The 20,922-nt window shown below is 39.5% G+C and overlaps 1 protein-coding gene across 1 annotated transcript in view; it reads right to left on the bottom strand.

Annotated features, from left to right (window-relative positions):
• LOC115513100 (40S ribosomal protein S5-like) overlaps positions 1-693 on the bottom strand; it is a 54,639-nt gene extending 53,946 nt beyond the window's left edge. The window contains 1 exon segment of the mRNA XM_030314513.1: positions 613-693. Within this exon segment, the coding sequence (XP_030170373.1) occupies positions 613-693 (81 nt within the window).
• Positions 694-20,922: the final 20,229 nt, after the last annotated feature.

The raw sequence follows: 20,922 nt of genomic DNA, 5'->3' as shown, positions 1-20,922 counted from the left end.
CCTCCTGCAGAATTCTTCACTCCACCTGCCTCCCAGTAATAAACACTAACTTCATAGGTAAGAAGAAGGAAATGCAGTTCGGGAGTCTTTTTTTTTACAAGATGGGTGGGCTCTAACTCCGGCAGCCACGACCCTTCCTAGACAGAGGAGGGAAAAGTGTCCCCACAATAACGGAGGGAAGGGGCATGGCCTGCCAGGTGCTCAGCAAGGCGTACCGCGCATGCTCGCACATCTTTTCTTTCTTCCAATTCTCTCCGAAATCTACCCTGGCCCTCATTTTTAGATGAGAACACCGAGACCCAATACGACCAATGCCATAGAGCTGGTGAATAACGGGCTCCCTTCTGCCCGAATCTAGAGCTCACGTTCTCACCGGGACAATAAACAACACGCCCTCAAATTGAGCCCAGGTGTGGATGAAATGCACTCAGAGGAGAGGGTCCGAGAGAGCCTGAGGATGTGCGAGAAGGCTGGGTTCTGCTTCCCGCCCTGATTCTAGCCTTGCGTTTCCTGTCCTGTCGCTATTTATGCCCCATATGCCTGTGTGGTACACATGAGTCTGGGAAGATGCCAGGGCCTGGCAGGCAATGCTTGTTTTACAGCCAAGCACACCTGCTCTCGCAGCCTGCCAAACCCTTTAGCTGCTGGCTGCTGGGCTGCGCGATTATCTCCCTTCAGACCCCATGCCTTCATGCTCCACTCTCTTTCCATGGAAAGAAGAACATCTCTCTCTCTCTCTCTCCTCTTCCGCCTTTCATCTTTCGCTTTCTCTCTCCCTCCCACCTCCTCTCTTTCTCTCTCCCTCCCACCTCCTCTCTTTCTCTCTCCCTCACCTTTCCTTTCCCTCTCTCTTTTTGGGTGGACCTTGTCCTCATTTTATAAAAAGTGATAATAATAATAAAAAAGAAACAAAACCTCTTTTGTGTGCTTTTTGCTGAAACTTGTAGACAGGGCTCGTTCTATGCAAAAGTCTTGTGCCTCTGGCTTCCATTTTTCAGCCCTAATTTGGTACTCGTTGTCCTTTGCTGCTTTTTTTTCCTGCGGAATTTTTACCAAGTCCTAAACACTGGTGTTTGTTCTGACGGATGCTCTGCTGTTTGTCATGCAAATAGGATTTCGCTTCAAACATGATTTTAATTTGATGGATGTTCTGGTTGTTTGTCATGCAAGCAAGATCTTGCTGGCAGAATATTTTTCTAGCCAACTCTGGTAACTCCCACGTTCCCACAGTTACTATAGTCATTTAGTCTTGTTATGTAAAGCCCAGGATTTGGAGGAAGTAAAACCACTTTGATTACATTCATTAAATTTGTAAGCTATAACATTTTCACATACCCATGCGAATGCATCTCTATAACAAATTCTTAAATGTTAAAAATAGCAGTGATTTTTGGTTTTTTATGTATATACATACATGTGTACACATAGGAAGGCAGGTACATGTATATACATGAGGGTACCTATGTATGTATGTGTATTTCGATGATATACTTCTGCAATTTATTCATGTTTATGAAAATAATGATGTCCTTTGCTTATTCTAAAAAGGGGAGATCTAGATCCTGGTGCCCAGCTTCATTTGCTGAGAGGAGCATTGATAGTCAGGGTCTGGGGTTATTAGGATGCTGTGTACCCAGGTGGAAAGGTGCACGGAGTCCATAAATAGAAGTAAGGTAGGGGCCACAGGTGAAGTAGGGACAGGGACATTCCAGGGAGGTCAGAAGTCATCTCCAGGGCAGCAGGCGGGGAAGGCCTCATTATCTCAGGACACTTTCACACTGAGATAAGACCACTTAAAGTGAATCCACAAAAATGGGACACATATTTTGGAGAAAATTAAAAAATCAGTTTGACTGGGATAATGTATGACAAATGAAACTTAACAATTATAAAAAAATAAGTTCATTTTACCTTCTTCTAAAAAAATTTTTTTTACATTTATTTATTTTTGATAGAGACAGAGCACAAGTGGGGGAGGGGCAGAGAGAGAGGGAGACACAGAATCAGAAGCAGGCTCCAGGCTCCGAGCTGTCCGCGCAGAGGCTGTCGCAGGGCTCGAACTCACAAACCGTGAGATCATGACCTGAGGTGAAGTCGGACGCCCAACCGACTGAGCCACCCAGGTGCCCCAGTTCATTTTATCTTCTATTTAACAATATTAGCTAAAATGTAATTGTGATCTAATTCTTAGAATGAACAAAAAAAATGGATCAAGTGGATTTCATCGTTTTGGTGGTGGGTGCATGGTTTTTATTATAAACGTATGGCATCAGGACAATCTATCCTTCACTTTCCAATAGTCCTTCATAGCCTGACCTTAAAGAAAGTACTGTTTTGAAAAATATATATTATTTTGTTCATTGTCCAAGTGTTCTTCTGGCTTTTTTTGCTAATCAAATTATTCACTCTTGAAATGCAATAGGGTATTTTGAGTTTGTCTTTTCTTTAATTGTTAACCGATTTAACGGCCACCTTCTGGACCATCAGCGGTTTTACGGGAGAATTTGGACCTTTTCCGAGATGGGTCTTATAACCTCCATCAATTTAATGAAATTGTTTGGAAATGTTGCCATTCCTGCGCAATTACTTTGCGTCGTATTCTTCAAGCTGGGACTACGACAACAAAGCGATGGATGCATTTATACCAGTCCGGCACTCCCTGAAAGTCTAACCAACAGGGCACTGATACAATAGATCAAGATGAATGCTCGTGTTAGAGCAGTGACGTGTGTATAGCGACTCACTGTATACACGGCTATTTCATTAATGAACACTTTTTTTTTCTATTATATTCGTAGCAACAAACTGTGGGGACAGGAACAGAAATAAATGAATAAACTTCAACATTGTTGGTCCAGAATCATGTCTAAGTGCTGTGTTGTGGATTGGAAGCAGGAGGGAAGGCAGTTCCCAAGGTACAAAGATGTAGGGAATAGGCCAGAAAGCAGAACGTGAGGGTAAGTGGCTGATTCTGTCGGCCTTGGGTGAGGTTTGCATTTTCTAAACCTGGTTTCTGCTGGCGGCTGATGTAAAAGTGATGGGCACCTTGGCAGTATAACGATGCCCTACATTGGATCCCCCAAGAAGCAGACTGAGGTGGAGATTAGATACAGGAGATTTTATCAGGTGTGCTGTTAGGGCCCACACCTATGGCAAGTAGGGACGGAAGCAGAATTTGGCAGAGGGAGAAGATGGTTAGTGACACAGTCCCATCAGAAGCCTGAGCCAACCTTCTGAGGCTGGGATGACCCTGCAGAGTTGCCCCAAGTTGAGAGTGAAGGGTCCCAAGTCCAGTTCATACCGTCATATTGAGTAGTCATGGGTGCAGACAGCCCCAGGAAGGTGATGTGAGTTTGGGCAGGTGCCCTCTCTAGTGGAGGCAATTCCTTTAGGGAGCCAGTGGGTGAGACTGCCTTCTGGGACAGTCTTGAAGCATGGCACGATGGTAATATTGAGAGCTCACTACGTGTTTGTATAGTCATGAATTCAAGTAACTTTGCCAGAATTCTCTTTTTCTTAAATTACCATAATTAACTTGCAACAAAGCTGTTATTATTAGCCCCACTTTAAAGATGATAAAATTGAAGTTTCATTGCTATGTGGAGGAACACTAAGCCTACAGTTTATAATCCACTGCTGTGCCGGAAGAATCACCACTGCTTCAACTTGCAAGCTTCACATCTAGCACAGAGCCGCATCCTTCTTTCTTCTCCCTTGTTCAGGGTGCCTTACACAGTACCTCTCACCCCTCTTGTTTCCTATACAGAAGGGGTACATATTGATCCACATCACGGAGAGAAAAAAATGAGGTTCACTTACTCATTTACTATGTCAAAAAGTAGCTAACTGGCACTGTCCTATTTCAGGAAAAGCACAAAATTTAGAGAGAGTTGGTAATAAGTCAGACAAAGACACCCCCCTTAACAAGGTTATGGCCCGATCGTTTACAGAAGTTGGGTGACTTTTCCAAAGTCATTAACATAGTGATGGGCAAAATTGGGATTGAAGCAGGGGCCCACTGACTCCAGAATCTCTGCGCTTGCCCCTAGGCCACCTGAATCTTGGGTCTTTATTAAAACCTCCTCTCATCTGGACACAAATGGAGGAGCTGCTCCAGGAAAATTTGCACCGGGGACTAGATCTAGTCCCCGCACTGAAGGCAGGGCAAAGTCATCCCCTCTTGAGTTCTGACCTAATGCTTGTGTCCTCACACCTCAATGCTCAATGCTCTCCATTGTCAGCCAACAAAATCAACAAAGACATAAAGGTAACTGGAAAGAAATAGTTTTGTTTAGAAAAGTGTGATTTGGATGTTGGATAGAGGACTTCAGTGCAATGCTTGCCGCCACGCAAAGGCCTGACCCGAAATACCTTTAGCACTTGTATCCCACCCTTTGTAGGTACTGTGTCTCTTTGAGAAGGGAGAGGACTCACTAAAGGGAAAATCAAGGGAGAATGTAGGTGATACAGATTTTTAGACAGACCTGAAACAAGTTAATACAGAAGTGTTCTCTCTAGAATGAATTTCCACAGGTCACTACTCTACGAAGTGGACGCCTCAAAAGTGAGGCTTTCTCTCTTTCCTGTTTGAGCTTTTCTTGGTTAATGGAAGTCAGGTGGTCCTAGAAGTAGTTTCCTTAATCTCTATGACTATATTTCGGCTATGACAATTATATAAATCTTTCTCCTCAACTGCCTGAGATAAATATATAAAAGCTATCAATACTTACATAGCAAATGCAAGAATATAGATATCCTGGGTCAGGAAGATAGGAAATAATCACTAATTCCAATACAGTTATACTTGTGGCTGTGTCATCATTTATGAATACCTTATTTCAATGCCTTATATTAATCCTTTTTTTCATATATTAAGCAATTTTGAAATAACTGTGTAAACGATGAATTCCACTATTACTGATCTCCTATTATGTGCAAGGGGCTATGCAAAAAATTTTATATACATGTTTTAATTCACTCTTCTAAACCTGAAATCAGATCGTGTTACTCAAGGACACTTGGATTTTATGGGCAGAGCTAAAATTTGACCACAAGTGTGTATGTGACTAAAGATTTCTATTTCCTTCAGTCACATTGGCTCACTGTAATCCTTATCAGTGTGGAGACAGTTAAAACATGGTTGTATGTATCTTCATCTCATAGGTCTTCTTGAGCATGGGAAAGGGCTCTTAGGGTTTGGTGTAAAGGTAACAACCATTCCTTGAGCTCCTACCATTGTCAGGCATTGGATTTGCCGTTGTGAAGGAAAAAACAAAACAGACACAGATCCTGCCTTCAAGAGTTTTATAATGTGTAACGAGACCGCACTTTACCGTGTACTAGTGCTATGCCAAAAAATACATGGCAAAAATATGGCCAAAAAATATGGCTTATACTATCAAATTTCATCATCCCAACCACCTTGTGAGGTAGCCTAGAACAGGTGTTATCTGCCTACTTTGGAGATTCTCAGTTTCCTCATTTGGGGAGTGGATTCCCATTTGGTACAGTATCTCATACAGGATTGCCATATGCTATCATAAGTAGCAGAATTTACTTCTGGTCCAATGTAATATCATCTGTACATATGCCTAAATTACTATGATAAAGTTAAAAATACAATGAAAACATGTAAAGTACAATGGTAGTTGGAGGCAAGTTAAGGAAGAAAGGAAGGAAGACAGAGATGAATTGCAAGTCTTGTACGCATGGAACATGGTGTTTGTTGTGACTTTGCAGAAAGAGAAGACGCAGAAAGGTAAACCCTTTTGCTCAAGATTTTATAGCTAGGAAGTGATACAGTCAGGAATGAAATTCAGGCCCTCTTTTTTCTAATGGTTTATTTATTTATATATTTATTTATTTATTTAGAAGGGGTGAGAGGGCAGAGAGAGGGAGAGAGAGAATCCCAAGCAGGCTCCACACTGTCAACATGAGCCTGACATGGGGCTCCATTTCATGACTATGAGATCATGACCTGAGCTGAAATCACAAGTCAGGTGCTTTACTAACTGAGCTACCCAGGTGCCCCCAAATTCGGGCTCTGTTAACCTTCATCCCACCACCCAACACAGCCAGCCCCAGAGAAGTTCATGTAGTACAAGAGGAAGTTGTTCCTGGGACTCAGGGAATACTGCAATGTCACGTCTCAGGACAAAGACTAAATTCCCCTTTTCTCCCTAAATGTATGTCATTGTGCAGATTGATGGCAGACAGCAGTGAAAACCAAGGGGTAAGCTTTATATAATTACAAAAGCTGGTCTTTTTCTTTTTGGTTCTGCTAATATCATTGATAATTGGATCAGACTCTGGATAGAATAGAAAATAAAGACAAGAGTGCTAGCAAAGATGTCTTATATTGCGTTGCTAAATATAAATGTTAACAAAGAAAGACCACTTCCTTTCATTTGCGGAATGAGTGCTGCCACACAAAAGCTTTAATTCAAATCAGAGGAGCAGTTTATTTATAGGTAAAAATGGAGTGTTCACAAAAGCAAAGCATGGAAGCTGTGGTAGGGTCTAGTTCTATTTTCTGGATATTTTTGGCTCTCTTCTTTTTGGGTACATGAAAGAATAGAACTTCTGTTGCCTTTGAATTTAGGTGGGAATAAATAAATATCTTTGGCCAATGGAGGGACAATGATTCGATTATTAGTGCAAGACCCTCCAGCTCTTTTTTTCTATCCAGTTTGTTTACCAGTAATGTTTGAGATGGTGGCTGCTTATTGGCCCAAGATTTTGAGTGATTCCAATGAGGCTTTTGAGTGATTCCACATCCCCCCCATGTTGATGTGCAGTGTAGTCAGTGTGAGTAAGAAACACATGTTTGTTATTTTAAATATTGAGATTTGATGGTCATTTGTTCTTGCCACATATTCCAGTCTAGCCTGGCTGGTATAGGCGAAGCCATGGGACACCCTTAGTACAAATGTTAATGTTGTTTCCTACAATCCTCTTTAATATCAGCCTTTCTGTGCATTGTTTTGAGTGCTTCTTGAACTCAAAAATCTCAATCTTTGCAGCTAAAGACTGTGGCTCTTTCCTTTCCTTAAACTATCTCTGTATCTATTTCTGACATAGTAGATTCAGAAATAGAGTGACAAATCTAAAGGTATTTGATTTTGCTTTCTGGATGGGAACAAACTGGGGATAAAGTATATTCCTACTATATGTGGAAAGCATGATAGTCAAAGGTACCACTTAACACATGATCAATTTAAGATTTGCAGCTCTGTTCAATCACATGGGCCAACAGCCATATCAGTCGGTGGAATTACTATATAATTCTGACTTTGAAATGTCAAGTAATTTTGTTTATTCTGGATTTTTCCATCCTGGGGGGCATAATAAAGCATAATGCGCTGAACTATGTTTACGTTTTGATATGAAAGTTGACTACAAGATCATGATGGTTTTGCATGATTTTAAACCAATTGTTCAAAATTGAGAAGAAAAGTTACACAAACAAAAAACACCTCAAAGCAATTCAATTAAAAAAAATTCGGCACCTGGGTGGTTCAGTTGGTGAAGCATCCAACTCTTTATCTGGGCTCAGGTCATGATCTCATAGTTTAAGAGATTGAGCTCCCTACTGGGCTCTGTGCAGACTGCGGGGAGCCTGCTTGGGATTCTTTGTCTTCTCTCCCTCTTGCCCCTCCTTTTGTGCTTTCTCTCTCAAAATAAAAAGAAAAACTAACAAATGAAAAAGATAACACTTTGTTTTCAACAACTTTTAAGACTATGCAAGAAAATCTCAAAAATATATCTGTTCATCAATCATGTAACTGTTAAACGTAAGTAATAGCCACCAGAGACTGAGAAACTGGGCTAAAGGACTTGCTGAGAAATGGAATCCTTGGGTAATGACTCACAGGAGAAGCAATTCTTTAAAAAGAAACCTTGGGACACTTTAGGATTTGAAAATAACTTTCCTTAGGTTTAGGACAGTAATATTCAAGACTGATAGAAAACTTAAAAAAAAAAAATTCTGCTAAGGTTATCTGTGTAGCACCATTTATTGATGGTGTAGCACCATCAAGTTCAGACAGATAATTCTTTAAAATGCACAACATGTAAAAAAGCTGTTCACACACACACACCCTACTCCTTCTTGACTGTGCCTTTTATTTTGCTATGCATTATCCCTTCTTTTAAATTTCTATTTATTACTTAAATATCTTGCTTTATTGGATCCATTATTATAAACTTCTTCAGTCTAACCTTTTATTTAATTATTTTTGTTTTCTTATTTAATTCTATTTTTCTGTACATGCACTTAAGTCCTTTTTTGCATATAAAAGGATATGTACTTTTAAAAGGATATGTAGATCCAACCTTAAGTAATTTATAATAATATTTATACCTTGAATGCTTGTTGATATCTTTGCATTTATTTCCTATTTTTATCCTTTATGCTAAGATCACCTGTCAACGATTGTTTATAAAGATCTTGGTTATAAATGAGAAACATAGGAGGACTAGGACATTAACTCCTTCGTCTGGCCCTATGGGCATCCTGAGACTAAATAGCTTTTTAAAGAGTCTTATTGTGCTTTTTAACTGACGTTGAATTTTCAGTCTTTGTAAACCTATTTTCTCTCTCATTTGCAAAATGGAGATAGTGTTAGTACCCAGTTCATAGAACTGTGTTATTTTAAATAAGTGGCCACAAGACATAAGGGTTTAATCAATGCCGGTTATTATAATTGTTATCCTCCTTCTCTTCCTTGTCTTTCTCATCATCATCTATAATCTTTGCATCATTGGCTCCTTCATAATATTCAGGTTCCCAAAGAGACGGAGGGAGGGAGGCAGGGAGGAGAAGTGACAGAGAGAGAGAGAGAGAGAGAGAGGGATTTTTTTCTCAAGGAAGCCTTCTCTAATTACCTTTCTCTAAGCTATAATTCGGGCTTATTATATTCATAATATTTTCATTATCTGCAAATATTAAATGTATTTTTTTTTATTTACTTGATTATTGTCTACCACCTCTGACTAGGGATTTGGTTCTTTGTAAGCAAAGACTTTCTATTCTTTCCATTTGTTCCAATGCTTATGAATGTGTCCAGACCTGATAGGACTTTAGTAAGTATTTGCTGAATAAATGAATATTTATTTGAAAGTCAAATCTTTTTAATTCCGTGGTTCATTCTTCCTCCCAGTGTACATCAGTCCGTATTACATGCTGTAATTCTCCAGTCTATCCAAAAACGTTCACAATGTAGTGGAATTATCAATGAAAGAGTGTTTCTGATTGGTATCTTTTGAGATATTTTGATGTGTTTAGAGAATGAACAGACTTTTTAATGTTTATTTATTTATTTATTTATTTATTTATTAGAAAGCCTTATGTGGGGCTGTATCTCACGACCCTTGAAATCATGACCTGAGTCAAAATCAAGAGTCAGACACTTAACCAACTGAGCCACCAAGGTGCCCCAAGAACAGACTTTTGATTGGAGAAAACCAGGCAGGAGATCATGAACATAGAAAACAGCATCAGCAAAGAAAGAGCTGGAGATATGAAAGGTATGGATATTTTTGGAACCATAAGTAGAGTTGTTTGATCAGAGTAGTGACTGATAAGAATGTAATACAGATCTAGACCAAATTAAGTTGGACATTCTTTTCATTGTAAAGAATGTAACCTATATCCAATAGAAGAGATAGTTATATGTAGCTGAAATGATTGCAAGAAACAAATTCAATGGAAGGAGAAGTTGAAGATGACCTTTTGCTTTCTTGCCTGTGGTTGAAAATAATAGATGCTGGAAGCAGGACAATTTATTGATAGCAATGCTCACAGAGCATCAGGCAGGAGGTGGAAGAAGAAAAGCCATGATTCCTGATATACTCCATGCAAATATAAATAAGTTATAGATTTATAAGGAATTATAGAAATTAAGAATATGACAAAATTATCAAACTAAATAAAAATCACTGGCAAATATTATAAAACATAAGTCATGATTTAATATATTCTGCAATATGATAGAAAACATAACTTTAAAAAATCAAGATAGAAAATAAAAACAAAGAAAAACTTATCATTGATGTTGTAACTTCAGTCTTGGTATCAGGCAGGCTGGGTTTTGTTAACACAAACACAGGTATTATTTTCTTGGTTCACATATTTCTTATTCTATAGTTGTTTCACATTCAAATAATATTATTTTGTGGTTTCTCGCTCAGTAACCTTGGATTTCTTAATATGATGATAAAATAACAATATTTCTTTTTATTTTACTTAGCTTTCCCTCATTTATAAACTAGGGAATCAATACCTTGCATCACTGACAGTATCTACCCATTTTATCTGGTTAATAACTCTTGTCTTCCATTTGTGGTTTCATCTCTAGCTGACTAGGAAATTTTGGGAGAAACTGGACAGGAATTATTTGTTTCCCAAGTTTAATACATGGCCAGAACCATGGACAGCGCCACACTCCACTTCCCTGCCCTCACATTTAGTTGTGTTGAGCCAGTTTACCTCACTCATCTCATTCTTTGTTCAATCTAGTTCTCTTCTTACACAAAATCTTAGTGTGTATGCCCTCAAGCTTACCTCTTGAGACCACAAAAATATAGTTTAATGCAGTCTTATCAACTCCATTGCACATGTTTGTGTTTTATTGTTTATGTTCTATACTTTAAAAAATTGCTGGATCATAACTGTTAGGTAAAAAATATGTACAAATCTTGCAGGAAAAACACTAAATGAGTTGGCAATAAGTAATATTTAATTAAATAGACATTATTGAGTTCTAAGGGAAGATGATAAGAGGAGGAGGCTGAGGAGAGAGGTGGCGAGGGAGAGGTGAGAAGGGAAGAAGAAGAAGAGAAGAAAGAAGAAAGAAGAAGAAGAAGAAGAATGAAGAGAGGAGGAGGAGGACAAGGGGAAGGGAGGAGGATGAGGAGGAGGAGGAGAAGAAGAAGAGAAGAAAGAAGGAGAATGAGGACAAGGAGAAGGAAGAGGAGGAGGAGAGGAAGAAGGAGATGGAGGAAGTGGGGAAAGAGGAAAAGAAAAGGGAGCAGGAGAAGAAGAGGAAAGAAGGAAAGAAGAAGGATAGAGAGAGAGGAAGGAAGAAAGGAAGAATGGAAGGAAGGAGAACATGGAAAAGGAGGGAAGCTAATGAGGGGATGGAGGAAGCGAGAGAGAGAAGAGAAATAAATTCAATCTCCACTGACAGCAGGAAACATTACCAAAGATAAGATTGAAATACATAGAATTATCTATCATACTGGATAATCTGTGATTAGTGGTATAAAAGCACTCATGTAGGGGCACCTGGGTAGTTCAGTTAAGCGTCCAACTTCGGGTCATGTCATGATCTCACAGTTGGTGCATTCAAGTCCCAAGTCTGGCTCTTCTGACAGCTTGGAGCCTGGGGCCTACTTCGGATTCTTTCTCCCTCTCTCTCTGCCCCTCTCTCGCTCACATTCTGTTTCTCACTCTCAAAAATAAAATACACACACACACACACACACACACATACACAGAGAAAATCACTCATTTAGATAAGTTAGAAAAGCAGTGAAGTTGCTAACTAGGAATCTTTTACAATTTTATATCATGTTAAAGCTTACATGTTATTTTCACCTATACTTTTAACTTAATTTTAAATCTTTATAATGGCTCTGTAAGGTCTATATTCTAGATATCATACACTATTTTACAAATAGGAGACACTGACACTCAGTGAGATCAAATAAGTTATCTCAGTTCTCAGAGCTAGTAAATAAGAGCTTTAGTTCTGAAAACTAAGTTTTACTATCTGCATTTCCCACTCTATACCTTCTTTTTTTATATGGCCCTTCTGTAATATTTTGTCTACACCTTAGCTTAAAATGTTTGGCTTATTAATTTATCACCCGCAATGTTTCCCATCCCCTGCCAAGAATGAAAGAATACAGTAGTATTGGTCTTGGTTTATGAACATTGTGTAATAAAAACCTGTGTAAAAATACAAAAATCAAAATAAAACAAAAATTTACCTGTGAGACAACATGCTTCCATTAAACAAACTTCTAGTTAGCATCTACAATGTGCTAAAAGTCTTCAGAATATAGTGTTAAACAAGATAGAGTTATCTTGGGGCGTCTGGGTGGCTCAGTCGGTTAAGCATCCAACTTCAGTTCAGGTCATGATCTCACCATCCGTGGGTTCGAGCCCCAAGTGAGGCTCTGTGCTGACAGCTCAGAGCCTGGAGCCTGCTTCAGATTCTGTGTCTACATCTCTCTCTGCCCCTCCCCTGCTCATGCTCTGTCTCTCTCTGTCTCAAAAATAAATAAAAACATTTAAAAATTTTTAAAATAAAAAAAAGATTGTGAGCTTTAAAAAAAAAGATAGAGTTATCTTCAAGAGCTCAAATACATGTAAGGAGACAAAGAATATGATCAGTCTATTATAGAAGTTAAGCACTGGACATGTATCAGGAAAGACACAGCAGGAACTATAATTCAATCCAGATGGTACCCTAACATGCACACCCTTGAGAGTGAGTAACTCCTTGATTTTGTAATTTAGGAAACCCTTTTCTCAATGTTGTCTTAGTTCTGGTGGCAGTGATGCCCTCTGTCATACTGAATCCTTATAAATGCATATAAATCGTCAGCACTAGTTTTCAAAAGAAAAGATATCGTAAGGGGTAAGGTAGAAGAAATAATATAATAAGTTATGCATAAACATATATAATCACGATTTCCTTTTCAGACCACAGTCCATGTTACCCCTGTTCTCTGTGAACCCTGTGGATAAACCTTTTGTACGGAGACCTAAATGTTTATTCCCCAATATTCTATCTTCATTGAGCTGTCTTTTCCATTGACTAGGACCACTGTCAAGAGAGTGATAAAGTTACCCTAATGACTTCATTGATTACTAATAGATTACTTATTTTCTCCATTGGGTAGAAGCAACCTAATTTCTTCTTAGTAAATAAAATCAAGCCCCTGTAGTCATCACTTCTCTGTCAGTGCAGTAGCAGAGGAACCCAAATGACCAGGGTATTTTCTTGCTTGTAAGTTAATAGAAGTGTTGCTATTCTCCCTAAGGGAAACATTATTTTCTTAAGAAATATAATCACTGGAATTTAGAAATCCTCTAAGTGAGTTATGTGACATACCAGTGAGATTGGTCCCTTCTACTTCTGCTTCTTTATTCCCAGACCCATGTATTCTGGCTTTGAGGGAAATGATACCATGGGCTGGTTGTTGGTTTAAATTACATATTACTCCGTGTAAGACAACATTAATACTTGAGGGTGTTTTCTTCTAGCCAATGCTGTAAGTAAGCTTTAAATAGTAGCCTTGGCAGCAGGGAAGGAAGCTGTGTATGATTTCTACAATTCTATTGAACTATACATTTATGGATGAAGGATTACTGATAAGAAAAACACATTGCATATACAAAAGCTTTGTTTTATTTGATTTCCCATATAGTTTCTTACTTGGAAGAGATGCTATCTAGGACGCTGAGATGATGACAGTGGTATTCTGTAAGTCCACAAATGGTTGTTCTGACAGAGTATGGTAGGCAGTCATCGTTATCCAGAATGGGACTCTCGAATATCTATTCCCAAGAATACAAATTACTGTCATCTCATGATGGAAGGTATCCAATGTATTAACTAGCCATTGGTTTTATTATTTTTGGTTTTAATATTAGAATCCACTGTTGTCAAGATAGGAATTCAGTTGTTTCAGTACCTGGATCAGGCTTGGTGGGGCTTAAGTCATGTATTTGTGCTCGTGCATGGGTTTCTTCCTGCCAAGACTGAATAAGGAGACACAGGAAAAGTATCAGTATATCTTGGGAAAGGGGCTGACATCCACAGTATGGATGATTTCATCATGCTAAAAACCCCTTCCAGAGTGGATGACTTCCTGTGGGCATTTATGTAGTACAAAATACATACTACATATTATCCAAAATGTACTACAAAATCCAAGAAATCTACGCACACACCTTTTCCCCAGACCTTCTTGTTACTAATCTTGCAGTTTTGGTCTTTTACATTACCTGAAAGTAGCAAGCCAACCAACTGGCCACTACCCATAAGGTGATGTAGACTCATCACATCATATCTCTTAATGGAAAAAGTGGGGGGAAAAACAGATGTGTTGCTCACAATTTTGCCTACAAAGAGGATTTCCATTCATCGTTGATTTAATAGCTGTTTGTATTATTGGCTTCTTATGATCATTTTTATAGTCTCTTGGTCACACCTATTTCTAGGACCCTTGCTTTATTCCAGACTCTATGGCAAGTGATTCATATAGGCACAGCCTGCAGGCATACCATCTCATGATAGCACCGGATGCTTTTTACCTTCTGACCTGAGGTTTCCATGTTCCTGCTGAGATGTCAGAGATGACTCAATGCCCACCCAAACTGGAAGTGCAGAACAGTTAAAACTCTATGAGTATAATTTTGACCAATGGAAGTTAATGGCGAGTGACAAAGGCTAACATCAACTAACGCAATGAACAATTATTGTTTTTCATCCAGTTTCCATATGGAAGCTGGTTCATAGGCCCAAAACCAACTGATTGAAATCAGAGCTGGAGCCCTTTAAGACAAGACCCTATGATGCTATCAAAAATATATAGTAAATATTTGTCTCATAATTTCACAAAAGCCCTTTTAACTTCCAAGGAAACTGTTCTCTGAGAATATTCAGATTTTTAAGACTATAGGGTATAGAGTTTGCATGATATTTGTGCTCACCCAATCTGGAAGTGTCCTCATGTTCCTCTGGTTAGATTGGGAACTTATAGAAACCAAGCAAAAATGGAATTTTCTCCATTAATCCATTTCCTATTGTGTCTAATGAGTCTGCAGACCTAGCTGTGTTATATCCCTGGATTCTGAGTGCATAGTAAGAGTGGTAAATTTAATAGCCAACAGTCTTCATATTAGTTCTCTGTCCTGCAGAGTGAGGGTCATTATTAAAATGCTATATATCTACGTCGATTCTCAATATTGAACAGATGACTTAGCTAGTGATACAGGAGACTGGATAGGGAAATAATGGGATATTATAAATAAAGAATTCTAGGCAAGTGGTATATACATGAATAAATGAGATTTTAGCATAGGGTGTAAGCCAGGGATTTTTTTCTTAGTGGGTGTACTTTTTTCCAACTCCAACTATTGAACAGTTCTATTATTCATCACTAATGTGGCATATTACATCTGTCATATACTAAGTTTCAATATGTAAATAAACGTGTGTTCCTGGACCCCCAGTCTATTTCATTGGTCAAATTTCTCTGAAAAAAATATTTTTTAAAAGTTTATTTATCCTGAGAGAGAGAGAGAGAGAGAGTACAAGCAGGACAGGGTAGAGAGAGAGGGGTTGAGAGAGAGAGAGAATCTCAAGCAGGCTCTGCACTATCAGCACAGAGACTGGTGCGGGGCTCAAACTCATGAACTGCAGTATCATGACCTGAGCAGAATTCGGATGCTTAACTGACTGAGCCACCCAGGTGCTCCTCACTGGTCAGATTTCTCCACCTGCAACAGTACCACATGCTGTCTTAATTGGAACTTTACACATACAGTACTTAATTGGAGCTTTAGAGTACTGATATTATGTCTCCTCTTCCAGTTCTCTCTTCCTGTTATATTTTTTCATTTGAATGCTTTGTATGTGTCAATCAACTTGGATTTTCTTTGATTATTTATGGTATTAAGTCTTCCTTCGCATTAAAATGCATATATATCCATTTGGGAGCAATCAGCAGTAGGCAGACCACACAGTGAGTTGTACATTTTACAAGTAAGAAAATCAAGGCTTCAATCAAAAGATTGCTAGAAGAGTGTGGAAACCCAAGTTACACACTGAGAGAAGGTAGAAATATCTTTAACTATAACAAAGGATTTGTATCATGATTATACAGTAAGAATGCTGATTACCCAAAGAAAAAAAATATGCAAGAGACACGAGGATGTATTTCATAGACGAGGAAACACATATCTAGTAAATATGTGAAAAAAAGAACAGAGATGGAAGAAGCCTTTGTGAACGAATCAGTATTACAACTTTAATTTTTTAAATGTGCCTGTGTATGTTTTGCATATAAAATTTTGGAATCCAGGCAAGTGGGGCTATATAAAAAGGAGAGCAAGGGAATTACTAATACAGGATTCCTACTGATATTTATATCTTGTTAGTAGAAGCAGAGATCTGGGCTTATGGGAGAACCTTGCCCTGAGTTGTAAGTTACTGTCAAGGTTCCAGTTTGTTTTTCCATTTGGGGTTGTCATTAGGTAGTTAGATTATTAAAAATATTAAGTAAATATCTAAATATAATTGGAGTAAATAGAAAGGATAGTCACCCAATCTAGCATAGGAACCAGGCAAGGATTTGTGTATTTATATACATTTATATATAAGTGTATTCTGGGATCAAGTTCATAGGATTATAATAAAATGCCAGTATATAACATGATATTTAAGGACTTAGGCTCTGGCATATTCAAAGCTTAAAATGATCACTTATTTTGGTAAGTTTCCTAACCTCTCTTGGATTCAGTTATTTTATAGATAGTACTTGTCTATTACCGATGGGAATGATAATAATATCAAACTCATAGGATTACTGTAAGGATTACATAAGTGAAAACTCATAGAGTACTTGGTAAATGCTCATAGTCAGAACATCGTGAGCCAAAGGGTGCCTGGGTGGCTCAGTTGATTAAGCGTCTGACTCTTGATTTTGGCTCACGTCATGATCTCATGTTTCATGAGATTGAGCCCCACGTTGGGCTCTGCATTGACAGTGTGGAGCCTGCTTGGGATTTTCTCTCCCTCTCTCTCTGCCCCTCCCCAACTCGTGTGCACACGCATGCTCTCACTCTCTCTCCCTCAAAATAAATAAATAAACATTAAAAATAAATGTAATGTGTATATATATATATTAGATACATATATTTTTTTTCAGCTTGGACTTTAATTATTGAAGATGCCAGAGTTACACTGAATACATTTTATATGATTGTGTCATTTAACGTAGGAGGAGTGAGTTATACTTGACCCAGGGAAACTCAACCTGGAGAAGTGAAATATTTCATCAATAGGAGGTAGGGGAGAAATGTTAAGATCTTGCTTAAATTATCACTACTTTTGATTGTAAGCTATGTTGCCTGAGAACACTTTCCAAGCATTGGCAATTGGCTGAGACTTCTCCCCATGCCCTGCTGAGTTCTGAGAAACATGAATCAATAGTCAATCGTTCAAAGTAATCAAATTCTACCTGAAAATGTTGTAAAATACAGCTCAATGTGAAATACCATATCTTGTAGAGTGGAACCATTTTCAGATTTAATCTTTTTATTACCTGCCGAACTGGGAGTGCACACACACATATACACACACCTTTACTCAGAGGAACAGAAGTCAACATTTTCCCAGTCAACAGACTTCACTTTCAACAGCCAACAGAACAAAATGCCAGTTTCACTGGGTCCCTTGAGTGCCAAGATGAGCGTTTATAGAACTCTGTGTTGGCATTTTTAAAACTTAGGATGAAAATGATCACTATAATGGAACAAACAAAAAGCCATTTGTTTCTTTAATAGACTGGGGAATTTTGGAATCTAGAATTTTGTTGATCCAACCTAAGTGGATGCATGGAATGCCTGATGGGATAATTCTGGATTAGGCATGCCACTTGGCTTAAAATGCCTATGTGTTATTTGGAGTCTCATAGATGATCAAGAATCAATTGTTTCTAGATGTGAGCTTGCCTAGAAGAACTGCTTCCTCTAGGAACATCTGAAGGGGGGAAAGGGCTATCCATTTTGGCCTCTCAAGATGAACCATAGTATTCTTCTTTCCAATACTCTCGTTTTGCAAGACAAGATAGAGAAACTCAGAAAATTCTGAAAATTCCTAGACTCCGCCTGTGGCAGAATCAGATCTTCTGACTCTGAATATAATGCCTCTTCCACTTCGCCAGAGTGGTAGCAATGATTATGCACATTCATGGTCTTCAAGCCTTTGGAAGTACTGTCTATGCTACCACTCGGCCTCTCACTTCCTGACAACTGCTCCCACGTGGAAGAAAATGTGGAAGAAATTATCTGACGGTCCAGTCAGCAGATTTAGGGCCTTTGTTCCTGACCTCTCGCAACTCTGTGGCATTGTTAGCATCTCTCTCCTCAGTGAGTTCTTGCCTTTATCTCACATATACGTTCAGTTTTCATTTTCCTTCACCGAGACCTTCCACAGGCTCTATTTCCTGCATGAAGTCAGCACTCCTCCCCTTTCTTATGCTTTCAAGCTGTTAGGATTTCCTCTTCCTGGGTTGCTACATAGATACTTGCCACTATTTTATTTTTCTTTTGCTTTTGTTTGTTTGCTTGTCTATCCCCCCTCCCCCAGCCAGGTTTCAGAGTTATTTCAGAGGTGATTCCATTTTTTTCCAGTGGTGCTTTTGCCTTAAGACTTTTCACCTCACCTCCTTGTACATGTACATTTCCTGAGCTTTCTCCCCTTGGCTGGGGCAGGAGTCTGGGCCACCCCCTCACCCACTATGGCCTCTAGCGTTGCAAACGTGCTGTGATTGCTTGCATGGGCACCCATCTCCTTCTTGTAGACTGAGATTCTTTTTTTTTTAAGTGTTTATTTATTATTGAGAGACAGAGAGAGACAGAGCATGAGCATGGGGGGGGGGGCAGAGAGAGGGGGAGACACAGAATCTGAAGCAGGCTCCAGGCCTCCAAACTGTCACCACAGAGCCCGACACGGGGCTCGAACTCATGAACCGTGAGATCATGACCTGAGCCGAAGTCGGGTGCTTGACCGACTGAGCCCCCCAGGCGCCCCGTACCCTGAGCTCCTTGCAGGCAGTATCTGAATTGTCTGCAAAGTTTCTGGTACGTACGTGAGTTTCTTGAAAGAACCAGTTAATTTGCTTCCTTTTAAGAGAGCTAGGCTGCATGACCTAGAAGCTATAAGGCCTTCTTCATTTCTTTCCTGAAGCCCAGAGCAGAGGCAGCCATATTCATCTAGAACATTCTCTTGCCATCTCTCTTGGGCCACATCTACCTGAGGTTCCCTCACCACGTGAGATGGCTTAGGGGATGGGTACTGGGTTACAATCTGGAATGAAGTATCTTGGACTCTGGGTGTGGTACGGGTGCAGCACATCAGTGTTTAGTAGGCTGTGGAGAGGTCTGGAGGGGTAGCAATCGAGACATTCTGAGTCTGAAGTCAGGTAAACAATCTAAAGGGTTCATTAGCTCACATGAATGGAAAAGGGAGGGTGATGCTTCAGATTCTGTGTCTCCCTCTCTCTCTGCCCCTTCTTCACTCACACACTCTCTCTCCCTGAAGAATAAAAATAAACATTAAGAACATTCTTTAAAAACTAAATAAATAAAGTAAGAGGGAAGGTGAGATTAAAAGGCAAGGAAGTAGAAACTGATGGCTGTCAGAGGCTGAGAGTTTGAAACCGACCAATGGGAAAAAGTCCCGAGACATTCGGGAGACTGAGGGAGGTCCTGCTTTTGCTTACTTTAGAGATCGTGAAGTCCTATGTATAGCAGAGGAGGGGTCTTTGGGGCTCTGGCCAGTTCTGCTGGCTACCTCATTTCTCTCAAATCTTCTGTGTCAAAGCACTTCCAATCAAAGATGCCCCCAGCCCTAGATCCCAGGCTTGTATTTTGTTTCTTGATTTTTTTTTTTCATTTCATTTTTCTTTCTTTGTTGTTTATTCTTTTCCTTCAAGGGCCACTCCCCAAATGGGCGAAGAAACATAAAAGCACAAGGAGATGAAGTATGCATGTGGTACTTTCTTTGTTCCTCCCACACCACATCCTACTTTTAGTCCTGTCATATCTTCTTCCCGTGGGGGCAAATCATTGCTGTTCTCTGAGAAGTCGTCAGTGTCTCACAGAGTTCTTCCTCAAACACAGAGAAAGTCAAGTTTCCAGTGATAATGTCAAGAGGACTATGTGACATGCCTCTGGCAATGACAAAATTTGACAACCAAAAAAAAAAATCTTGTCTCCTTCTTCCTCGAGCCTTACCCATCTCTCCTGAAATATATGTCCAATTGCTAAACCCAGTGGACTCTTCCAAATCCTCCTCCTGATATTGTGTCTTTATGAGTCAACACTGAAACCGCACAGTGCCTGGTACATAGTAGGGGTTTAATAAGTAGACTCTTCCCTTGGCTTGCAGAACATGAAAAAGATGTTAGGCCTTTTTCCACTTGTCAGATTTTCCCTTTACTATCTTTCTTTTTCCTCCAATCTCCAAATTTAGGACTTCTTTCACATCCCACCTTCACCAGTTATGAGACAGGGCACAGTCTTGCTTACCAATTCCATTCTTTTCCTGAGCAAGAACACTACATTTCCAAGCTTTCGTTGAAACTGATTTGGGGATGGACACATGCCTAAGTTCTGGCCTCTCAAACTGTGTTTGAGAGTTGTGTGGGCTCCTTTCAGACCTAGCTATTAATTCTTGGCTTGATCATCCTCCTTGCTCTCTTCTTCTGACATGAATGACCATACAGGACAAGTATTAAGGATGGGTCTGGGACACCTGGGTGGGTTCAGTTTGTTGTGTTTGACTTTGTCTCAGGTCATGATCACAGTTCGTGAGTTCGAGCCCCACAGGGCCCTGCACTGGACAGTGTGGAGCTTGCTGGGGATTCTCTCTCTCTCTCTCTCTCTCTCTCTCTCTCTGCTGCTACGGCATTTGGGCTCTCTCTGTCTCTTTCTCTGTCTGTCTGTCTCTCTCAAAATAAATAAATAAACTTCAAAAAATAAAGATCGGGCTATCACATGCTGGAAAGAGCCTGAATCTCCAATTCTCTCCCTGGAAAACACTTACCCGGAAGTGCTGCTCCAGCAATGTTGTCTGTCATTTGTGCAAGAAATAAAATTTTGTTGTGCTCTGTGGCTGA

This window comes from Lynx canadensis, chromosome B1 (assembly GCF_007474595.2).
Source record: "Lynx canadensis isolate LIC74 chromosome B1, mLynCan4.pri.v2, whole genome shotgun sequence".
Taxonomy (NCBI): Eukaryota; Metazoa; Chordata; class Mammalia; order Carnivora; family Felidae; genus Lynx; species Lynx canadensis.
This window is presented reverse-complemented; position numbering and strand designations above follow the sequence as displayed.